This window comes from Nuphar pumila, chromosome 4, assembly GCF_984573655.1.
Source record: "Nuphar pumila chromosome 4, dmNupPumi1.hap1.1, whole genome shotgun sequence".
Lineage (NCBI taxonomy): Eukaryota > Viridiplantae > Streptophyta > Magnoliopsida > Nymphaeales > Nymphaeaceae > Nuphar > Nuphar pumila.
This window is the reverse complement of record NC_143252.1, coordinates 114,039,810-114,065,509: the sequence shown is the minus strand read 5'-3', so window position 1 is coordinate 114,065,509 and position 25,700 is coordinate 114,039,810. Positions and strand designations below refer to the sequence as shown.

Below are 25,700 nucleotides of genomic sequence, written 5' to 3'. Positions count from 1 at the left end.
TTTTTATAAAAAATATTAATAAAAATTATTTAAAAATAAAAATACACGATTTTTTTTGCGATAAACAGCCATTTAAAACATAAATACCACATTTAAATCGCAGTATTTATGTTTTTTTCATAAATCTTGCGATATTTTAAAAATCTCGCAAGAAATTATCATTTTAAACTTTCAAGCAATTTCTCGCAAGATTTTCATAAATATCACGATATTTGTCACTATGCAAGATAGTAGGAAATTGTTGGCCTAAAAAAAGGCAATCCAAAGGTGGTCATGTCACCTTTCATGCATGGGTCCATGCGTTAAGGAGATAGATTGCCCCTCCAAAATTGTTTCATCAAATTAATTTTCATAACAGTTTTTAAAAACAAAATATATTTCACTTTTAAATCATAGGATGCCATAACACATATATTAAACAACCACCGAAAAAAAAAAAACAAGAAAAAGCAAATATCAATGCTATGTTCTTCTTTTTGGGTACTACAGTGGCAGAAAAACCGAGCACTCAGTCACCGAAAATCACATTGGTCTTATCAGGATATGGAAGAAAAAATAAAAAAATAAAAAAACATACACATTCCCATTTTTTTTTTTGGCGGAATCCGTCGTCGATCTAGTGGGTCAGCGAAACCCGAATTGTTGTTTTGCCCGAAACCCTCTGTGGAAAGGGGGAAAATAGAGGAGGGAGGAGCATCACTGGAATCCGGCGAGTTTGGGGAGGTTAGATTGAACCCCTGATTGTAGAAGTCGACCGGTAAAAACCCCTCGCTGGTAAAACTCCCTTCGTCGAAAAACCTTTTTTCAGTTTCTGTCTCACCTGAGGAGAGTCAGAGACACTGCCCGCCATGTGCCATTTTTTAGACTCGGCTTCTCTGGTCAAGTGCTACCACCGGGCTCATCCTCTCCGATCACACGCCACAGTCGAACGACCGTGCACGGCGGTCCTTGCTGCCGAATAGAGGCTGCTGTAGAGAAATGAAAAAAAAAAAACATGAGGAAAAGGGTTTAGGGTTTTCTCGATGGGTCAAGAATTTCCCCTTTGATATTTCATTTTTTATTTGTTTATTGTATGATTTTTTAAATTTGGTCCTTAAGTTTCTAGTTTATTGGTTTTACCCACGATAGCCTTTGACTTTTTTGATATTGTAGAAAAGTGATTCTATTTTGTTGTTTTTCTCTTAGAGATTTATTTTTAACAAAATAAAGTTGTAATTTATTGCTTTCTATATTATTGATAATTGAGTGCTTGTTTATTGTTTAAACTTAGAAAAATTAGGCATTATAGTACTCAAAAAATTGGATTGAATACTTTATGTGTATTGCACCTTTATTTGTATAACATAAGATGCATGGGTGCTTGAGAAATATATTTGATTTCATGAAATACTTTATTATAGGCATGATATCTCGAATAGTCAAGACTAATTTTGTTATTGTGTTATTTATCTTACTTTTAGATGTAAGATTATCATTTTTTAATAATATATAATAAAAAATAAAAAAAAAAACTAGTAGGATGTATGCAGGTGAACTATCAAAAGCTGACAAGTTAAATGGCACAAATTTTCACATATGAAAGAGAAAATTTTTGCTTGCTTTGACTCTAAAACGCATTGAAAATGTCTTGAACATAGAGATGGACCTTAGGAAAGTTATTACTAATGAAAATAAAAATATTTAATAAATTCAAAAATGATAATGTAATTGTTAGAACCATAATGTTCACATACATGAAAGACGATCTCATCAGGGTATTTGAAGACCACCCTAAGTCCATGTTTGATGCTATATTCACAAAGTGTGATATACCTCTCAAACATACTTTCAGTTGCTCTTAGAATAATATAATTCGTACAAAATGCAAGACAATGACAACATAATTGACATGTAAACAAGATGCTTGTGATGGCCAAAGATTTGATAATTTTTTAGAATGTGATCTTAGATAATATGCAAATCTCAACCATCATAAATAGCCTATTGTCTTTCTATAAAATAGTCATTATTGCTCTTAGACTAAATTCAAAGAATTTATCTTTAGAAGAGCTATCCGCTTAACTGAAAATAAAGCAACAACAACTGAAATAAGACATGAAGAATGATTTGCATTTTGCTAGAGATGCTCTCAATGGTAGATATGGATTGTCTAAGCACCCTCAATTTTAGCAAAAATTATTTACAAACTATGATAAATTTGATAAGAAGAAGGGTCCAACATTTCATAACTCGTAAGAAGTCGCCTCCTAAGTAAAGTGCTTCAAGTGTGGTAAACTTGGTTACTTCAGAAGAGATTGTTTGAGTCGCAAGAACAACAAATACAACAAAAATAGCAGGCAAAAGGAGGGGTGTAATATAATATATGTGATATCAGAGTGCTTGTATGCATACTAAGAACTTTCTGAATGATGGGTAGACTCGAGATAAACACGTCACATTGCCAAAAGTAAGGAAGGGGTACTGGAGATAAAAGAATACAAGTACGAGGAACATCATGTGTACATGAAAAACAACACATACTTAGATGTTATGGGTGATGAAATATATCACATTGAAGTCGCTGACAATAATATTGTGCTTACTGATGTATTGTTTGTGTCACCCATGCGATGAAATATGGTGTCAGTCCCTGCCCTAATTAATAAGGAATTTGAAGTTAGGTTTATCCCAAGAAAAGAAATTGTGGGCAAGCATAGTTGAGTCAAATTTGAAGGTCATTTCAACCAAGACCATAGACTGTTTAAACTTCATATTTTGGATTTTAATAAAGTTGTTTCATCTTCTTCTTGTATTGATAGTGCTCTTAATGTTGATGTGAATGTATGACACCAAAAACTAGGACACATTAATTTAAATAAAATGAAAAAACTTGTTAAACTAAATTTATTACTTAATTTTAAAGGAACATTTTTTCATAAATACGAATCATGCATACATAAAAAAATAACAAGAAAACCATTTTCAACTAAAGTAATTAAAGTATCTAAAATGTTAGAGATCATCCATTCAAATATTTGTAGACATTTTTAGGATCAAAACTCATAAAAAAAATACAATATCATATAATTTTCATTGATGATTTCTCAAGGTATATATATATATATATTATATCTAGGGGGTGTCAACGAGTTAGGTTTAAATGGACCCGGCCCGGACCAAACCCTATAGGGCTCAAGTATGGTGACAAATAAGAAGACTCGGCTCCAAACCCGACATCTTACCAAAAAATTTGGTCAAAGTTTGGTTCTATTGGGTCTGAACCAAACCTGACCCATTGACACCCCTACTTATATCACACAATTATAAGACATTAGAGAAATTTAAAGAATATCGACAATAAGTTAAAACTTAACTTGGAAGAAAAATTAAGGTTTTAAGGTCTGAACGAGGAGGTGAATATACCTTCAATGAATTTGTTGAATATTGTAAGGTGATTAAAATTAAACCTCAAACAACAACGCCTGAAAGATCCCAACAAAACAATGTGATAAAAATATATAATAGAACTCTTTTAGACATTGTAAGATCCATATTGTCTCATGCTTCTTTACCCAAGGTATTTTGGGGTGAAGCTATCTACACAACTACCTGTATTTTGAATAGAGTTTTATGTAAATCCATTATTTCTACACCTTGTGAATTATGGACTGGAAGAAAACTAAATCTTAGTTATTTTCATGGATGAGGTTCTGTAACTCACATAAAATTATAGATTGATCAAGAGATAAATATGACAACAAATCTATAAGATGTATTTTTATTGTATATTCAAAAGGATCCAAAGGTTATAGATTTTATCATCCTAATAAGAGTTTAATTGAAAGTAGAGATGTTGAATTCCTATAAGAGCAAAATATGGATCCAACCATTCTTGAAATCAATGAAGATAATCCATATGATATCATTTATGTCTCTCATGATTCTTATGAGCAATTAAGCAATGATGAACCAACTGTTAGTGATCTTTTTTCGCATCAAAAACTTGTTTGACACAAAATGTTAAGAGCTCATCCTTCATACCTTGATGACTATTGTGTTTGCTTAACAAATGAAGTTCAATAGATCTTAATGGCATGACAGATAACATGTCTTATAGCGAGATAATTAAATCACACAAACCAACATACTAAATAGAAGTCATAAATAAGAAAATTGAATTCATTGAGAAAAACTAAGTCCGAGAATCTACTTGAGAAAAGAAAAGTCATTGGATGTAAATGAATATTAAGAAAGAAATAAAAGTTTGATGGTAGTATAGACAAATTCAAAGTTAGATTAGTAGCTAAAGAATTAAACTATGTTAATACATATTTATCAATTACAAAATTTATCTCAATAAGGATAATCTTGACTATTATAGCATATCATGATTTAGATCTACATCAACTAAATGTCAAAATCACATTCTTAAATGGTGATATAAAAGAAACCATTTTTATAGAACAACCTAAAGGATATATTGTTAAAGGTCAATAGAATAAAGTGCATAGGTTAAAAAAATCTTATACAAACTTAAACAGGTGATATTTGAAGTTTCATAAGGCAATTACTACACTCAGATTTAACCACTATGTTTATGTTTGTAAAAGTGAGAACAAAAGTTTTATTTTATTTTTATATGTGGGTGACGTTCTTTTAATTGGAATCAACAATAAGATGATTATCAAAATCAAGTCATGGTTAACTTCTCAATTTGAAATAAAAAACATGAGGTAGACATCCTATGTTTTTAGAACTAAATTACATGAAATAAAAAATCTTAACTTTTGAGCTTGAGTCTGATAAAATATATCAATCATATGCTTAAAAAGTTTAGCATGAGTGATTACAAACCATTTAATACACCCAGGGTTAGAACCAAAAATTCAAGTTAAGGTGGACACACACACACACACAAATATATATATATATATATATATATATATATATATATATATATATATATATATATATATATATATATATATATATATATATATATATATATATGGAATGAAAACCCTACCAAACCTCCCCAATGAATTCTTTTTGGTGTTTTTTTCAAAATTCTGTCTGGATAGATATGTTCAGCATGATTGATTTACTATAAATCTATACTTAGATCATGATTTTTTATAGGAAAAATGGTATTTGGAAACTAAAAAATTTATGAAAATTGTACATCATTGATTTTGAAACTTATAAAAACCTATCCATGCATCAGAATCAAATGCTTCAAAAAATGATTCCTATAAAAGCAAGCATATAGATCACACCTGTAATGCTGAGATTTTGAAAAACATACCAAAAATCAAATGAAATGTCCATTGGAGAAGTTTTCATTTCCCTATATATATATATATATATATATATATATATAGAGAGAGAGAGAGAGAGAGAGAGAGAGAGTTGGGGGGCAGGGAGGGAACATCATTCGGGGCATGGTGGCACTAGCCACCTTAACCCGAACTTGCCTATTGGGGATTTTCAAGTCAGGGTGGGCACTTCTCCACCCTGGCTAGTATGTAGGTCCGCCCTTGAATACACCCATAGTAAAATGGGTCAAATTAAGTAAAAATGATTATCCTAGACAAAAAAAATTAAATGTCTCTTATGCATAAATTGTTGAAACCATGATGTATATAAAGTTATATACAAGGCCCGACATTAGCTTTATTGTTGGTCTCATTAGTCGCTACCAGAGTAATACTGGTTGCCCCTCATTAGCAAATAGTTAAGAGAATATTTAAGTATTTGACAGGGGCCAAAAAATTATAATTATATTTTTAAGAGATTGACTTAAAACTTACTCAATATTCTTATGTTGATTTTTTTAGTAGCAAAAATGATAGTAAATCCACTTTTGAATACATTTTTCTTCTTAGAGGTGGTGCAATTTCTTGGTCATGCAATAAACAAGGTTGTGTAACTCAATATACTCAGCAATACTGCTACCACCTTTATCGTTTGGATAAGCTATTTATCAACGATTTGAAGCTTAATATAACCAATGGACCAATGCAAATTCAAGCAGCTATCATTGATATGAAGAGTGGAGCTAACGATTCTAAAATCAAACATATAATGGTGAAATATCATTATGTTCATGACATGATTATAGTAAAATTGGATATCCTTTAATTAAAGACATAAGAATTATTTTCAAAACATGTATTGTTTATGAATTTGAGATATGTCTAATTGAGATATCTAATTGAATGTATAAAAGAGAAAAGACATCATTGTTAGATATTTTGGTGCAAGTGCAAGACCCCAATAATGGGAGAAAAAAACATTGCATCATGATTCAACTCTCATGACTAAGTGCGAGATGTTGGCTTAAAAAAGGCAATATGAGGTGGCCATGTTGTTGCTCGTGCATGGGTCCATGCGTTAAGGAGAGATGGGCTCTCTCTCTCATTAACGCATGAATTGCCGGTTTCATGGGCATATCCAAAATCGTTTCATCAAATTATTTTTTACAACTTTTAAAAACAAAATATATTTTGTTTTTAAATCACAGGGGAGGCCTATTTAAACCCAGCACCTAGATAGGAATCCATCCAACAAATTAAGCACCCCCGCTTGACGCAAACCATTTCTAAACCCTTCACCCTTCTCCTTTTCTCTCTTTGTTGATACACCCCTCAATGCACACATTTATGGGCATAGAAACCTCACAGAATCAACCTTTAGATCAAAGTTTTTCAATGTAAAAATATATATTTTTTAGGTTTGAAATTTGGTACATTGTATGCTGTGGATTTTTCAACCCTCATAAAATATGACATATGTGTAAGAAAACATCATCCAAAGGTCAGTTTCTAATAAACTTAATATGTGGATCACATATGAAGGTTTAGATGTGAAAGAAAACTATTTTTTTTTTTTTAAATTACATTTTTTTCACTAGGGGTTTTCTTACCCACCGGGGTAGCCAACATTTTGCCTCGTTAATACCATACTATCTAGCAAAAGTCTACTAACTTCAACATTGTTTGAAATGCTTTGTTAGTTAAGAGTCTCAAGACCTATACATATAATTTACAAATCATATTTAGTTGAAAACATGTTTTAAATTATCTAATTGTGAGGTATAAGTAGGTGTTTGAACAGCTTCAAAGATCAACAATCCACAACATGCCAGAATTTCATAATAAAGTGTTTTTGTGCCAAAACAAGTTGATCCGTGATGTGTTTCTTAATAACAAATCGTGTACACTGTACACCCCACCCGGGTCGCCTGAGTGGCAGCGGGCATAGAGAGAAGGTGATGACTCCTTCATCCTAGGTTCGACTCTCACCGGGTGTGCGGGTGCATGCCTTTAATTGGTGGATGGGCTCTGTAAGGAATTGGGTGTCAGTGACCCCACTTTGGATTTGCATATGGGGGTATACCCATTAAGTTACCTTATTCTGGGCGAGGATTCCTCATCATAAAAAAAGAACCATGGTGAACCCATCTACAAGGTCAGATTGAGCAGATGATGTTTGCACCTGTGATTTTTCTAATGGATGTTATGGTACTAACGATAGTAGCTTACATTTTGCTTTATAAATCCAGATCTAGTGAGGCTTATGACTGACTAGATTTAGATTTGGTAAACATTACTAAGTCCGACTGCTGAACCAAATCATGCTAAATCGTTTACAATGTCGGTAAGAATTGGGGATACAAACAGATCGGATCAGGACCAGCTAAATACATATGAAAGTCAGATCCAGATGGGGTCAGAATACCCAAAATCCAAAAAAGTTCCATACTAGATCGGGTCCGTTTGCATCCCTAGTAAGAATGGACTTTAACTTGGCCAAGCAAGCTAACCGTGATGACAAGCAGTACAAACAAGTCGGGTATGAACAGGATCATGACAGATTTGATCCATTTTTTTCAAGTAACAAATCCAAATCCAAATCCAAATCCAAATCTGGATCGGAATTAGACCAGATGTAGTAAAGTTGAAGACGGTTCTGAATCTTATATCACAACACTGGTTCTTGTAAAAGATGACTTAACACAAGAATTTTTAACATGTAAAAGGCATAAATCAATCGGATTATGTCCCAAGTTCGAACACAAATCCATTAAAAAACATGGATCCGCACCTAAATTCATATCCAGGAAGAATCTATACAAGTCCGAAATATCCAATCCTAGTACACATCGTTATCTTATCTTAGGATCCATAACCGAGAATAATGCATCATATTGGGATCCGAGGTCATCTGAATCCGATCCATTTGCACCCTTCTCTAAGGACATTCTCGTTATTTCAAAGAAGTAAATGTGCGAATTATCCTACATTTTAAAAGTTCAAGGGCATTTCCATAATCTTCTCGTGGACTCAAATCCCTGCCATCCTCCCAACGGCTACATTTCTGGATCTCTGCCCGTTTCTTCCAATGATTGTGCCTCCCTTTTCCCTAAAACCCTAGGGTTTTAATGAAACTCTAATTTCTCCCCCTTCTCTCTCACCTCTCCGATCTCCTATCGTTTCTACATCTTTTTCCCATTTAAGTTTTTGGATTTTGTTTTTTTCTGGGATCATGAAGAGCTGTGGGAATCAGAGAGTTAGGATCCTGAGGGGGATTTCTTCGCCGCAATCCCTCCCTCCCAAGCCTCGGTCGGCCGGCAACCACCGGCGGACTAAGTGGGCGTCCGAGAACGTGCCCCCGATCCATCCCAATGTGCAGATGAACTCGCCCTCTTCGCCATCGCTGGCGGCAAGCAAAGCGGTGACGAAGAGGAGGAGCCCTCTTCCTCCAAGGCCGCCTGCAAACCCTGGCCATCCGCTCAAGAGGAAACTGAACGTGGAGGCGGTGGAGCAGCATAGCGCCACAGTTTCATCGGATTCAGGCGTTAAGGTTCGGCTTCATTCCTCTGCTGTCGTTGAGATGAAACTATTGAAGAAACCTAACCCTAGGAATCTACAACCAGGATTTCCCTCCCTTTTCTTGTTTCTTTCATTTTTGAATGTTCTTGAAGATGGAGGAAATTGAAATCGTCGAGTTACTCTAAAGAAAAAATCGAGTAGTTTAATTCTCATTTTGGCTTTTAATTTTTATCTTTAGGGGAACCGGGAAGGCTTAAAACCCTAAATTAGAAAACAATTTTGTTAATGTCGTGCAGGTGGTTGTTAGAATGAGACCTCTAAACAAAGATGGGGAAGAAGAGGCGCAGATTGTGCATAAGATATCTCCCAATTCTTTATCTGTTCTTGATCAGATATTTACTTTCGATTCCGTCGCTGGAGTAGAATCTACGCAGGTCTGCTGTCTACTAAAAGTTGGGTTTTTTTATTTTGCTTTTCTTTGGTGGTCTAGTGGGTTCTTCGCTATCCAAGTTCATGCACCAGGAAATGAGATTGGCTCTTTTCATATTCCAATTTCATTTATTCAATACCTATTTCTTTTAGTGCATGCAATTCTTGTTTGATGCGCTTTGTTGATCTGGCATGATGTCAGAACAATGCGCCACATGGGTTTGTTATGTTGAATTAATGATTTATTTTAGTCATCAAATTCCTAAAAGCAGTGTTTTTTTTCTTGGAGGTTTCCTGCTTGTTGGGTTGAGCTTGACAACATCTTTTACAGGCTCACACGGCATATATGCGTTTTTGGTCTCTGTAGCCTTTAAGACTTGTTGCAAAAATATGTTGATTTAGTCACATTCTATTAGGTTCAGTTTCTTCTTATGTATGGTTACCACATGCAGTGATTTTCATTATTCACTCTCTGTTCGTTCCAGCAAGATATGTTTCAACTCGTTGGTATGCCACTGGTGGAGAACTGTTTGTCAGGGTTTAACAGCTCAGTATTTGCATACGGGCAGGTAATTGTCCTATAAATTTAAATTTTATTCTTGGGGAATGTTATGCTTATTGAGTACTGTGATCTTGACTTAGTTTTATACGTGTCAGACTGGCAGTGGCAAAACCTATACAATGTGGGGACCTGCTAATGCCCTTACTGAAGGGAATTCTTCAAGTTCATGCCTGGGCATAACCCCTCACCTCTTTGAGCAGCTATTTGCACGAATTCAAGAAGTAAGTTCTAAGTTTTTCATTTCATTCACTTTTTTTTTAATTGCAGAATCAGTGCTGCTATGATGAAAGAGATCGGCCTTTTACATGATTTTTCTGTGTCTTAGAGTTTGTTCTTCCTTCTCAGGAGCAAATCAAACATTCTAACAGGCAGCTGAGTTACCAGTGTCGCTGTTCTTTTCTAGAGGTGGTGTGATTAAGAACTAAACTTTGCATTCCTTGATGACTTGACTCTGTTCTTCCAGTGCTCAAATTATGATTTTTCACTGTGCCAGATATATAATGAACAAATTACTGATTTGCTGGACCCAAATCAAAAGAATCTGCAGGTGCTGATAATGTCTGTGTTGTTGCATTAATTGCTACTTTGTTAAGATACTATGTTCAGTTGCATTAGTTCTAACGTCCTTCATATTGTGTATCAGATCAGAGAAGATGTTAAATCAGGTGTTTATGTTGAAAATCTTACAGAGGAGTATGTGCATTCCATGAAAGACCTTACCCCTCTTTTGGTAAAGGTATGTTCACCTCCATGCATCTTCATTTGGTTCTTTTTCTTTTGCTTTCAATGCTTAGGTTAAGACCATTAGAGATACAGACTGTACAATATAAAAAATCATCGGGTCTCATCATAGATTTTTTTTTTAACCAGATCAGAATCAGCAGTAACTTTTGTTCAAGTGTTTGAGATTAATTGGTAATGGGATCAAGGAAATAATACAAAGCATACAAGAGAAATAATAAAGAAAAATAAGATTCTGGAAAATAAAATAACATCTATGTCACAGGGATTCGGCTAGCAGGGTGCCGCACCCGCGTCGACGCGACTTGACGCGGGTGCGGGTGCGGTCAACCCGCCCCTGGGTGCATTGACCGCACCCAGGGTCATTTTTGTCCATTTTTTTGGATTAAAAAAAAAAATTTGCCCTATGAAATGGGCTGCAAATTTTAAAACAATGAATCAGGCTACTCACCTCGGAATGGCATTTGGAATACACCTCGGATCTCTACCAACCAAACCAATCGACACCAGAGCTACAATAAAAAAACCACGAGAGAGAGAGAGAGTTGGTTACCTGATGGCTGGCAAGGATGACCTTGGCACCACAATCGACGAGGTACTTGATGGTGGGGACGGAGGCCCTGACCCTGGTGTCGTCGGTGATCTTCTGGTTCTCATCGAGGGGGACGTTGAGATCGACCCTCACAAACACCCTCTTCCCCCTCAGCTCCTCCTCCCTCAGATCGCTCACGCTCCTCTTCGCCATCCCTCAGATCGATCGATCGATCGATCGACTTTTCTCTCTCTCTCTAAAAAGACTAGCTCTCTCTCTCTCTCTCTCTCTTCCCTTCGCCTTTTAAAGGCACAAGGAGACAACGGACACCGCCTTCCAGAACCCCTTTCGCCCTCGAGATGTAAACCCCAGTAGAAACAGTGGGACAGAGACCATTGGATTGTAGAAACCGACGGTGACGATGGTTTATGCCCCCGACACTCACCTTGGGACTCAAAAAATGTTGACACCTGTGCTCCCGAAAAGGACACAGTGGGCCCCACTTCCTGCATTTCACGTCGTCAAGCTCACGAGTCACGCCCCACTAGCGTTATTCCCGTTTTTGGATGACTCCCCCGAACCCAGCCACGTGGTTCAACACCTATTACGTGGTGGAGTGTCACCATTTATTTTTTTTGAACTCCATGAGACTGGATCTGGATTCAGGATATGCTTATCACTTGGATAGATCCAACACTCGCATGGAAATGCTTTTCTACTCTCTCTTCTTGCATTTGAGAGAGCGTGCGTGTGATATGCAAAAGCTTTGATTAAATGATATCTTTATTGAAATATCATATGCAGGAACTTTTAAATGGATGGGGTTACCGGTTCAAGTTTATAGACTATACCATGATATATATATATATATATTCATACATATAGACTATACATGATATATATATATATATATATATATATATATATATATATATATATATATATATATATATATATATATATATATATATATATATTTACATTTTTGCCCCTGCCGCACCCCCGCACCCAGGTTTTTTGGAAGTGCCGAATCCCCGCACCCGCACCTGCACCCGCACCCATGTGACATAGAATAACATAGATACTGAGTTGCTAGCATACAAGCAACATGCATTCAGTATCAAATAAAAAAATGAAAAGAGTACTGGTAGTCTAGCAATAACACCAACAGTATGCTTGAGCTGAAATAACTAGCTATGTTATCCCAACCTTATCAAATACTAAGCTGCTTTTATGTCCATCACCTTTGTCATCACCTATGATAATTATATTATCATTGACCAACAGTTCGAACCTTTCCTTGCCATTGTGATTCTGTGAATGATAACCACAAATAAATTAGCATTAAATTGCAACAAAACAGTTGCCCCATCATTGCCATTATCATCACATGTGACAATAATGAATTTGTATTAACTGGAGGTTGAATAAGGCATATAGATACAAATTAATTCTTTGTTTAGCTGCCTTATCATTGGTCTAGCTAATCATATTGCCAATATTTAGTGACAATATTGCTAACAACAGACAACTGCTTTATCTCTTGTGATGACATTTCATTAGTTGTCTTGTCATAGCTATGGTTAAATTATTCACTATAATTAATGAAATATAAAACTTTCAAACCAATATTTAAATCTTATCCAAGTCTAGATAAGCCTTATTATGATTATCCTGATAATGCCAACTGTTGGAAGCAAAAACACATGTATTTTGACATTCTTTTGGCGAATGCCATGTTAGTTGTGACCCTAATTACCAATTTCCACAAAAAATTCAATATATCCACTGGTTCTTTATAAAGATGAAAATTTGAAACCCAATATTTAAAAAAAAAAATCCAAACTGAAGTACGATGATGGTGTTTGCAAAATTTCCATGATATTATCTGAAAATTTAGTTAATTGATTTCAAATTTTTTTAACATGGAATTTCTTGGAGAAAAACCATTTGTATTTAATTTCTCATGAGAAAACTCTTCACCAATATCATGACATATTGGTAACTATGTTTTTAACAAGGGTTAACTACTGAAAACGTCATATAAAGGATTTTCAGTAGTCCGCTATGCCTTGTTTGGATGACACAGAAAACCTGGTTTGTAACCGGTTTTCATTTTTTTCCCATGAAAGACGGGGAAACCACCCTCGGGATCAGAGACCTAGTCGCGCTTGCTAAGCCTGCCATACTTACGGTCACTCTCCAACGGTGTAAACCCGTGGTGCACCCCTTGCCCCCAGGGAGTCACCCGGCTTCGGCTGAGCAAGGGATAAACAAAGGCATAAGAATCTCGGTTTCATTCAAAACCCAGTTTTTGGACCTAAACCAGGTTCTAAGTGGTTTCCTTGCTGCTTTCAATGAGGTCAATCATGAATGGCATAAGAACCCTCTGAACAAGTAAGTAGAAAACAGACCTAGCTTGAGGATTTTTTTCATGCCAAATGACTAGAAAACAGTTGTTGCAAAATAGGTAATTTAAAATAAGCATTAAATTTTGATGGTTTAGTTGAAGTTTTTGAGCTCAAATCAGGTTTTTGAGCTCAAAGCTAGTTTAATTATAATAGCTTCTAGGAGCATTTGGGGTGTTCTTTGATGCTTGAAACAGTGATTCTCATATCAAACATTATCCTGTTTCTTCTCTTCTTCATATGATGCTTGTTGCTTCCATCACCTCGCAGATCCAGTGTCTTCAAAGGATATTACTTCAAAAAGAGGAAGAAAAAACCATCCAGTTTCTTCTTGATGACATGAATACATCTACATGTAACAGCCACCTTGCTTTATTGATCTTTTCCATCACCCTCATTTAATTTAAACAAGATCTGTACAGTTTGACTTTGAAACAATCTCAGCAATCCAGATTCTGATTATAATATCCCTTCTGGCCATGGTTATTACATTTTTAGAAGACACAAGTTAAACTATTTATAATTGATTTTTTTTTGTACAACCAATCAATCTAGTGGTACAGTTGATGGATTTGAAAATAATCAACCTAGTGCTGTGAACACCCCTATCAATAATTTCAGGACTGTTCTATTGAATTGCAATTTCTAAAGGTGTCTTATCAGTTATGAGAGTTATATGGCTGATGCACAACTATCAGATTGTACAATTGCCCCCAACAAGTCTAATCAATGAGGAGGAGATCATAACTTCATTGTTCTACTTGTTTCATGAGTAATAAACTAATAATTAAACATACATCAGTATTCATGTGAATGGGTCTTCATGACATGCTATATGTAGATAGTTGTTTGTTCATGTGAAAAGGTTTCTTCCTTGATAGTATTAAATTAGTCTTTTGCTGACAGACATTGACAAAGATTAGAGTCATAGTATAGGTGTTGGCCTACTTCTCATGATTTATTATTCTACTAATCTTCTTTGTTTAAGAGCCGTGCCTCATATAGCAACTGAACTGATGCAGGGACTAGCAAACAGAAGAATTAGTGCAACAAGCATTAATGATGAGAGTTCTCGCTCACATAGTGTTTTTACTTGTGTTGTTGAATCTCGATGCAAGGTACATTTTTTTATTGTGGGTTTGGGTGTGAATGATCTTCCTTCAAACTGTAACAATGACATGCCCTTGCATTATCATGCACTGGATGAAGTTAAGCATGGCGATTAAACATATTTGAGGGGTAGTTGGGGTGGTCTGAGGTATTTGGGTTCTGCTTTATTATGTGGTGCTAAACCTTTGAGATATCAGATGGATATCTCATGGATAAGGCATCTTTTTTTTATCTGTACGGATGACAACTTAACTGTGGTTGGAGTAGGGTGACTTTATTTGGCCTAAGAGAAACAATTAGTTTTTGCAGAGCATGGCAGATGGCCTGAGTAGCTTAAGGACAAGCAGAATCAATCTTGTCGATCTTGCTGGATGTGAAAGACAAAAACTCACTGGTGCAGCTGGAGAACGTCTCAAAGAAGCTGGCAATATTAATCGTTCCCTTTCACAGCTTGGGTATGGCTCTGTTTAAGTATATTGCAGATAAGATTTTTGGTCCATTATAGTGTTGCAAATAGGATTTTTGTTCCATTCTAGCCAATGCTCTATTAGAACTTGAGGTATTATTGCTTGGCTTATCATGGCAAAAGATTTTTATAATTTCTTGTTTTTATTTTTCACTTTGGGATTTGCAGCTTATAAGCTGGATGGATGTCATTAAAACTTCATTTTTGTATTAGCAGATGCCTTTCTTTGAAAGCCCTTCTTCTGCTTTAACTTAAACTTTTCAGTCCAGTTACTTCATGCCCAACGTTTTAGTAGTTTTACAAATATGATGCAAATATTTTAAGGTATCTTCTTAGGTTATTTTTACATTATGCTCTACACAATATGCTCGCAGTTAATAATTTGTACCATACAGTCTTGCACTTAGCATCCTGTTTTTCAAAAGAACATGAAAAAAAAGGTGGTATGCTGTGTCCAATATGACTTATAATCATATATTGCCAGGTTTTGTATAAAAATATTTGCAATCCTGTCATCTCTACTGTTACATTAATATGATATGTTTTGGGTAGAAAGACCACCCCATATGATGCTACTGAAATGAACATATGATGTTAACACCCTCAAGTTGCTGCTACTGCACCTGAAATAACGCTAATGTGAGTGCATTGGTAGTTTTATGGCAAATTGTTGATTTTCTTTTCTTTGTTTTCAATAGAGCTAGCCTCTTCTAGCCTCAATTGCTAAGATGTCATCTTCTTTTCAAGTTGTTTTGGAGTGTCATATGCTTACTATGGTTAGAAATTTCCTTTATCTGAAATATTTTAGGTGTGCTACTTTCACCCACAAAGGGAATCACTGTGTGATGATTTCAGAATTTGATAGTCCTGTGACAGAAGCAAACCAAACAAAGAAAAAGAAACTTCTGAAACTTCATTTGTTTAAGGTCTCATTGGTTCTGGTCTGATCAATGTGAGCATGGTTGATCTTGTTAAGTTTGTAACATACATGGTAGGATCTCTTAGTTAAACCACTCAAATTACTGATGAGATCTAGTTGAAAAAGCTATGCTAATTTATGTTGTCCTCTAATTCATTTGTCGACTTACTACCAATAATTTTCTTGTTAATACTTCACATATTCACTGGCTTTATTTATCCAAATATTCATATCCTGAATCTCATGCACAATTTAGGTTCAATTCTCAATGGAAGGCAACATCATAGGCTCACTGGCTCTCCTAACTTGACATTTCTTGTACACAACACATCTCATGCACAATTAAGGTCTCATTGGTTCTGGTCTGATCCATGTGAGCATGGTTGATATTGTTAAGTTTGTAACATACATGGTAGGATCTCTTAAACCACTCAAATTACTGATGAGATCTAGTTGAAAAAGCTATGCTAATTTATGTTGTCCTCTAATTCATTTGTCGAATTACTACCAATAATTTTCTTGTTAATACTTCACATATTCACAGGCTTTATTTATCCAAATATTCATATCCTGAATCTCATGCACAATTTAGGTTCAATTCTCAACGGAAGGCAACATCATAGGCTTACCGGCTCTCCTAACTTGACATTTCTTGTACACAACACATCACTTATAGGCAGTATGATTGCTTTGTGTCCTTAATGCTACACAGGAAAAGGCTACATTAAGTCATGAAAATAATCTCTTACTGGTTCTTAGGCTGCTCCCTTTCTTTTCATTTTTCCTACTGTATGTTCATTTAGGTAGATTTTGAATGTGACGTGCATTGATCACCATTTGTTCTGGTCTGATCAATGTGAGCATGGTTGATCTTGTTAAGTTTGTAACATACATGGTAGGATCTCTTAAACCACTCAAATTACTGATGAGATCTAGTTGAAAAAGCTATGCTAATTTATGTTGTCCTCTAATTCATTTGTCGACTTACTACCAATAATTTTCTTGTTAATACTTCACATATACACAGGCTTTATTTATCCAAATATTCATATCCTGAATCTCATGCACAATTTAGGTTCAATTCTCAATGGAAGGCAACATCATAGGCTTACTGGCTCTCCTAACTTGACATTTATTGTACACAACACATCACTTATAGGCAGTATGATTGCTTTGTGTCCTTAATGCTACACAGGAAAAGGCTACATTAAGTCATGAAAATAATCTCTTATTGGTTCTTAGGCTGCTCCTTTTCTTTTCATTTTTCTTACTGTATGTTCATTTAGGTAGATTTTGAAGTCACGTGCATTGATCTCCTTTGACTTTTATATTTTTCTGGACAAGTTTGTGCAATGAAAAGAGCACATAGTATGTTAATTTCAAACCTGGGTATTGCAGCATATTTATTTTAAATCTCATTACTTGTCCTCTTTGAATAATGAAAAATTTAATTTTCTGATGGCTGCATTTCTGTAAAATGTCAGGAACCTTATCAACATTCTCGCTGAAGTTTCTCAGTCAGGGAAGCAGAGGCACATTCCTTACAGAGATTCTCGCTTAACATTTTTATTGCAGGAATCCCTAGGTGGCAATGCAAAATTAGCAATGATCTGTGCCATTTCTCCAGAACAAAGGTAGTTTTCCAGATATCTTTAAAATTTACCATGTGTTCTATTAGTAATTTTTACCTGAAATGGAAAATTTGGTTCTTACAATTCCAGTTGTAAGAATGAAACGTTGAGCACCCTGCGATTTGCACAAAGGGCAAAAGCTATACAAAACAAGGCAGTTGTTAATGAAATCACTGAAGATGATGTAAACATATTACGGGATCAGATTCGTCAACTTAAGGTTATTACTGGACATCTTATCAAAATTTTTATATCAAAATTTGATAAATTCAATGTTTTATAAATTTGTTACACTGTTGGTTTGCAGGATGAGCTAATAAGAATGAAGTCAAATGGAAAAAAACAGGAAGGCTGTAGTGGAGGCTATTCAACAGGGTGGAATGCTCGCAGAAGCCTGAATCTTCTGAGGATTATTAGCCTAAGTCGTCCTTCAGCGGTACCACCATATGTGGAAGATGATAGTGATGAAGAAATGGAGATTGTTGAGGAAGGTGTAGAAAATCTGGAAGCTGGTTTACAATTGATTGCTTGTGAAGAAGGTGTGAACAATATGGGAAGTTCTGCTGATCGGTTGCCATTACTGCCTGTCACTGACCATGAAGGAAGCATGAATGAAACAGTATGTGCTGATCATGGTTTGGAGGAAACTGATGTTAATATGGAGGGCTGTCAGTCAGATGACAATAAGGAATTCCTAACTGACACCCTTTCCCACTTTAAGTCCGAGTTTCCAAGAAAAGGTTCAGTAGGTGATCCTGATTCTGAACTGACTGATGGAAAATCAACCAGTGATCTTCATTTGACCATAACAGACAGTAAAACTGTTGGTGGAAATCATGAAGGCACTACAACAGCAGATATACTTCAAGTTTCTGATCATTCTCCAAGTACAGAATCTACAGATAACCTTAGCATTGTCCCTTGCCAATTATCCACAGTTATTCACTCTCCAACCTTGAGTATCTCACCTAAACTTGATTGTTGTAGCAGGAAAAGTTTAAGGATATCTTCAACTTTTTCTCCACTCCAGCAGGGACCTGGGGGAAATTCTAATGTTAATCCAGAAGTGAGGAACTCCTTTGCATTTTCTGTGGCTAACACTCCTGCCAACCAAATAAGTAAGAATTCCAATATGCTAACTGACACTATAACCGCCTGTCTCCAACGTGGCTTGCAAGTGATAGACAGTCATCAACGAAGTTCTGCACTAAGGAGTTCCTCTTTTAGGTTTTCGCACAGGGCTTTGGATTTCAAATCATTTCAGCCTGCTGAAAAGATTGATGCAGCTGTGCAAACATTTCCTGAAACACCAGAAACATCAGAAGACTCAACTGGCTTTGTTTGTAGCCTTTGTAAGAAAAAGTCTCTGGCTCTCAATGGTGAAGAATCCAATGATACCATGGAACTACCATTGGTGCCTGTTGATGTACCCGAGCTGACTGACATGTCCAAGATGCAAGTTCCTAAAGTATGTCTTTGCAAATGGCTCTTAAGAGCTGGATTAATTGCTATTTTTTATTTTTGTATCTTGAGTATTTTGGTTGATCGGATTAAGAGGTGAAATTTTGTCTGATTAGGTTGTGGAAAAGGTTTTAGCTGGTGCAATTCGAAGAGAGATGTCACTTGAAGAGTTTTGCTCAAAGCAAGCAGCTGAAATAATGCAACTAAATCGCTTGGTAAGCCCTAATTTTGTTTCTCTCAACTTGTCAGATAGTTTTTTCCATTATCATTTGAAAATTCAAACCAGAAATTTAAATTTTACAGGTTCAGCAATATAAACATGAGCGTGAATGCAATGCCATTATTGAGCAAACCCGTGAGGAAAAAATTTGCCGGTTGGAGAGTCTTGTGGATGGTGTTTTACCCACTGAGGAGTTCATGGAACAAGAATTCCTTTCACTAACTAGGGAGCACAAGGTACAGTTATATCAAGCCTTTATTTTGGTTGTTATCTCTTTTGCTGTTTATGTTGATTCGGGCCATTTTGATTTTGAAGGTCCTGTTTGGTCTCTCTCTCTCTCTCTTTCTTTTGATGCTTATGTTGTTGAATCTGATCATTTTAATTCTGAACATCATGCTTAGAAGCATTCAAATAATTGAATTGTAATAGGCTGACATCACAAAGAATCTGGAAATCAATCCTAGATTATTTTACTGCCACGTTCATGAACATAGGGGCATTTGGGAACCAGAAGAAAATGGCATAAGGTGATTTTAGGGAAAACTGTCAAATCTATACACGTGGCTGTGAACTTTTTTTTTTCCTGAGTTGGCTCTTCAGGCAAACACATTTTTCCTTTCCACCTATATTGAACACTGTCACTTACACGGGCGGAACCGGGGGAGGGGATTTGAAAAATGTGTCACCCACATGGTGCCCTTTCTAATAGCCCTATGTGGTCTTGGGGTGTTCTGCTGTGATGATGAAGTGCATATTCTGTAAATGTTCAAGTATGTCCTTTTATAATCCTTGCAGACTTTTTAGAATGAGTCATGGACCTTTCTTTAATCCATTTTGATCCATCAAACCTTTGTGTATATATGGGGGAATATATAGCACAACTTCCATAACATCTAATAATGATCCCGTCTCAAAGTATGAGACCAAATTCCATTGATGATCTAAAACTACAAAAAGATGAGATTGATAGTGTTTATTTTATCCAACCCAAGTGCTTGTCTCTCTTCTCATTTATTTCAGGAGTATTGGTTGGTGTGGGCCTTTGGACAGAGGGTGCAAACTCTCAATTGTCACCAGTTGCAAGAGCTATCCTTTGTACAGACTTTTGCATCTGTATGACTGCATTTGGCTAATTCTGTGGGAGAGTTCATGGATCACCAATATCTGGGCATGAAATATAATGCACTTGCTTAGGCATTTAAATATATTTCTTTATTTATTTTGGAGAGCCAAAAGAATCTGTCAGGCTTTTGATGACACAAAAATGAAATTACACATTGTTTTTCCTGTGCCTGTAACAGTTGTCCTATAAATTTATATTTTCTTAGTGGACCTTTTTTATTGTCTAACAAAAACAAGAAGCAAAAGTTCCAATGATTGCATCAACTTGAATATCCGTTTGAGAACAAATTCAACTTGACGTGTTGCATGGGTATTGAATTTGTCCATTTTCCAGGTTTTACATGTCAATATGTGGCACTAATGAAGTTATTGGCAACAATAAGAGCTATCATCATTGGGATCCCAATTAGAAAGGGAACCATATGGCTGGCCCCCCCTCCTACTTAAGTTTCCTGGCTCTGCCCCTGCTTAGGAACCATCAACGTTTACTATCAACAGCAGGGATATCTTATATCCAAGTCAAGAATCTGGGCTTCTAATGGATATTCCATTTTCATTTCTATTCAACCATATTGATGTCCTTGATATGGAACTTCAAATAGTAAGATGATGCTAAATGCTCTGCCTTAAGCATTTCTGGATTTGACTGTATTCATTCCTTTTGCCTTTTGTAGGAGCAGGGATTTCTTGCTGCAAAGTTAGTTTTTTTTCAATTGCAAGTGTGTTTATCTCAATCTGTTTGGCCAAATTGGCCACTTCAACATGAAGCATAATCTAGTAAATTTCATGTTTTTCAATTAAAATGTTCATGGAATTAACTGATGAGTTGTGGAGCCTGATTCAGAGTTTCTGCCCTTACAGTAAGGGGGGTCCGGGGGCTCCCCCCGGCAGCGCCCCCCCCCCCCCCCCAAAAAAAAAAAAAAGAATTTTTTTTTGGGCTTATGTTTGAGACCCGGTGTCTTATGGATAAGACCCGATTTGTTTAGGTTTAGGGCTGTTGCCCTTGCCTTGTGTAAATTCTTTCTTTTCTTTCTCTCTTGTATCTGTCGAGAAAGAACAATAAAGTTTTTTCCTCTGGCGTCCGTGGTTTTTTACTCCCTCTCGGATTTGAGGGGAGGTTTTTCCACGTAAATCTGTGTATTCTTGCTGTGTTTTGTTTCCTTCGGTTGTTTCTTGCTCGCGGTTTTCGTAACATTAACTGTACCTAATTGGTATGGATAAGACCCGATTTGTTTAGGTTTAGGGCTGTCGCCCTTGCCTTGTGTAAATTCTTTCTTTTCTTTCTCTCTTGTATCTGTCGAGAAAGAACAATAAAGTTTTTTCCTCTGGCGTTCGTGGGTTTTTACTCCCTCTCGGATTTGAGGGGAGGTTTTTCCACGTAAATCTGTGTATTCTTGCTGTGTTTTGTTTCCTTCGGTTGTTTCTTGCTTGCGGTTTTCGTAACATTAACTGTACCTAATTGGTATATGCAGCTTCTTAAAGACAAATATGCGAGTCATCCTGAACTTCTGAGTGCAACAATTGAGCTGAAAAAAGTGCAGGATGAACTAGATGAGTACAGAAACTTTTTTGACTTGGGTGAGAAAGAAGTGCTTGTGGAAGAGATTCAGCACTTGCGCAACCAACTACAAATCTATCTTGGTACATCTCCCATGTCAAGTCAGAAACAGAGTCCTCCACTGCAGTTGAGTCATCCTGGTGATACTGTTCTTGAGACAATTCCAGAGTTTTCTGAAGAAGATGCTGAGAAAAGTTTTGAGAAAGAAAGACAGTGCCCAACAGAAACTGAAAGTGAATGTGTCTCATCGACTGAAGAATTGAGACTTGAATTGGAGGTAAACCGTTTGCTTGCTGAAAAACGACAGCTAGAGCTAAATGCTGAAAAGAAATGTTCAGAGGAGCTTAAAGAAGCTTTGCAGATGGCAATGCAGGGCCATGCTTGTATACTTGAACAGTATGCAGACCTCCAGGAGAAGCACATGGAATTGCTTGCTAGACACAGGAAGATCCAGGAAGGGATTGCAGATGTGAAAAGGGCAGCTGCAAAAGCAGGTGTGAAGGGTGCTGAATCCCGCTTCATTGACTACCTAGCTGCTGAAATCTCAGCCTTGAAGGTTGAAAGAGAAAAAGAAAGGCAGTTCTGGAGGGGCGAAAATGAGGGGCTTCAGTCGCAATTGAGAGATACTGCTGAAGCAGTTCAGGCTGCTGGTGAATTGCTTGTTAGACTGAAAGAGTCGGAAGAGGCTGTTTCAGGTGCAAAGGTGAGGTGCTGGTGAATTGCTATGTTCTTTGTTTCAGAGAGAGAGAGAGAGAGGTTGTACACATTGCCATGCATGAATGTTAAAAAATGGATTGTGGTGATCTGGCAAATGCCAAGGAGGTTGGATCCATCTGGCATTTTCTGGTCTAATTTTAAGACCCAGCCTTGTATTAGAAGGGCCACCATACAGCCTAAGGCTGGCAAATTTAAGAGCTGGCCTTGGTTGTGAGTGACCTAAATAGGCATTGAACCTCCATTCTGCATCCACACACACACGTGCACACATACACACACATGCACTTGTGCAGTGTGCAAGGGTCATGTAGAGCACCTCCACTTCCAGAAAAATACCAACTACCAAATCACACTTTTTGGAGGCAAAGAGATTCCAACATTTTTGCTTACCATATTACCCTTCACTATAACTCTAGACGGTTGTATTCTCTATGTAACCAAAGTGTGAGCATGTATTATGATATGCTAACACACTTCATCCACACTTGCACCCCATTTTCACGTGTGTTTTGCTGTGTATTATGATATGCTAACACACTTCCATATCCACACACCCCATTTTCACGTGTGTTTTGCTCGTGTTCTTTATCATAATATTTTGTCAGCTTCTACACCCCTTTTTGCATGCTCCATAAAAAAATTACCTCTGAATCAGAAACTTGCATTAATGTTTACTTTCTGTGTTATATGCCAGGCAAGAGCCCTTAGAGCAGAACAACAACTTGAGGCAGCCTACTTGGAGATCGATAATCTAAAGAAAAAGCACGAAAGAGAAATTCAATCTCTGAACCAGTCTCTTGCAGAAATGCCACCGCCCAAAGCAGCTGCGAAGCCCGTAAAATGTAGAGGAGATTATGTCGGGGATAAGTTTGATGAACAGCACTATGGTCTCAGGGATCAAGGCCGGAGGGAAGAATTTGAGCCTTTTTATCGTGAAGAAGAGAGTGAGTTCATGATAAATACCAGTCCTTCATGGTTTAGTGGATATGATCGGTGTAACATTTAAGAACCATGTATGACAACTGTATCATTAGTGCATAAACTGGAAAAGCTGATGATGTTTAAGGCATTGTGCAGTAGCTGCCTAACTACTGATTCCACATTCTTTTTGTATATTTCCTCACCATTGGTGAGCGCATGTAATAAATGCTTATTTTGCTCCGCTGTCATGCGGTAAATGTTGCAGGAGACTGTAAATTTGTCTGTTATTAAAAGCAAAAAGGAGCAATGCAATGGCCAAAACGTGGTTGGGAAACAAATTTTCACATTCATCTTGAGGACTATAACCACATTATTTTTTTTTGGATAACCGGGGGAATGTGCCTCATTCACTTGTGAGTTCATTGGTGTAAAAACTGCACCCAGCTTCAGCCTTGTCCAAATCATTAGTTTTACAATCCTGAGTTCTAACATGTTCACATTTGTGATCCATTCATGCTGAAAAAAGAGTGGTCCAAAAAATCTAAATCAGCTACATATATAATTGTATTGCCCTTAAAAAAATGCAGCCAAAAAATTTTGTACATTAGAAATTGAGAACTTCTAAGCATTGGGGTGTCAAGTGCATAGGGAGCACCATTCAAGTAGTTCAGTGTGGCCTGTTGATCAGGGAGGCAAAGTCTGACAGACAGGACACATACCCTTTAATTTTGCCAGTCCCAGAGCTCAAAACTGAAGTGCTGTTGACTGTCATGTCAAAGAGGCCACAAGGCAGTTTTGTGCCCTTGTCTTCTTTGACATGAGTTATGGAATGAACAGGAAAATACAATTAATTGCAGTAAGGGATGATCATGGCCCACATTCAATTGCTTGTAAATGCTATTTGGTTTTTATTTGTGGACTTGATAATTTTTAGTAGGCCATATTATCACAGAGGATGAGAGCATGTCATCCTGAATCACAATCATGGGGCAGAAAAGAACTGTAGCCATAATTTCATGTCAGCCTTTGTTTTCATCCCTTGGTGAACACACAAAATCACCGAAACAACCAAAATGTAAAGCAATTCTTGTCTGGGTAAGAGACACAGGAACAAAGATTGTTATTGATGATGCCCACTGATGGCGACAGTGACAGCCGGACAATGGACCCAATTACAATCATAATAATCCACTAGCTTCGTCAAAGTTCAAAGTTTCAAACTCTGCGAAAGTGCGGCAAAACCTGAGCATATTAAAGAAATTACAGAATTTTGAAATTGTTTGCATGCCTGCACACACACAAAGACACAGAGCCTCAGTGCATACTGGGTGTGACAGAGTTCCAGTCCATTTGGACCCATTTGCATCTAGGTGTGGTCTTTCTTAAGAGAGGTTTATGAGACCAAGATACAACCAACTTGTCAGTGATTGCTACCTTGGCCCATAAAACATGCCAGTTTCGTTTTGGCCTTCCATTTTCTTGAGACAAGAATGCCTCTTGTAAAGGATAAGAAAAAGCAAACGGTGAATAATTTTTCACTATCACAAAATTGGCTCATCGCCACCCACCCACCCTAATCCCTTGTTATTTTCCTTTGTTTTGTATGGCCTCATCAAGGATAGAAAATTATATAACCATATTCATTAACACGGCCATTTCGGTGAATGAATGCTGGATTCCATTTATGGTTGTAAACAAGAAGGTTTTGCATTGGATATCCAGCTGACCCAAAACAATTTAGTCGGATTCGGTAAGGAACTACATATTTGAATAGTTAATCGGGTTGGTTCCATTTTACTTTTCCAAATGCAAACCTAGATCCAACTACATCATACTCTGATTACATGTTATCTGATTAGGATAAATAGCTGCTTAGATCTGTGTTCCTTAATGGCTTTTTCATCCAATTCCGAGTCTAATTAAGCTGCATACAGTTATATCCCCAACCCGCTTACATTGCTCTTTCCACATCCACTGGCAGCCTTTCTAAAAGTTAATGGCATCTTCCAACTCGTCTATTCCATTATTTCTTCCACTTTTTAACAGTCAAATGTATATATCTTTTGAAAAATGAACTCTAAAGCTTCCCT

At 36.6% G+C, this 25,700-nt stretch overlaps 1 protein-coding gene across 1 annotated transcript; it reads left to right on the top strand.

The window, feature by feature from the left end:
• Positions 1 to 8,526: 8,526 nt before the first annotated feature.
• Positions 8,527 to 23,894, top strand: LOC149840671 (kinesin-like protein KIN-12B). The gene is made up of 16 exons (XM_090005111.1): positions 8,527 to 8,844; positions 9,110 to 9,247; positions 9,728 to 9,811; positions 9,900 to 10,025; positions 10,150 to 10,209; positions 10,298 to 10,351; positions 10,448 to 10,540; positions 14,508 to 14,603; positions 14,905 to 15,050; positions 17,465 to 17,614; positions 17,702 to 17,831; positions 17,919 to 19,079; positions 19,189 to 19,287; positions 19,376 to 19,528; positions 21,887 to 22,675; positions 23,384 to 23,894. The coding sequence occupies exons 1-16, from the start codon at positions 8,527 to 8,529 to the stop codon at positions 23,693 to 23,695; spliced, it is 3,909 nt and encodes a 1,302-aa protein (XP_089861237.1). The 3' UTR covers positions 23,696 to 23,894.
• The last annotated feature ends 1,806 nt before the right edge of the window (positions 23,895 to 25,700 follow it).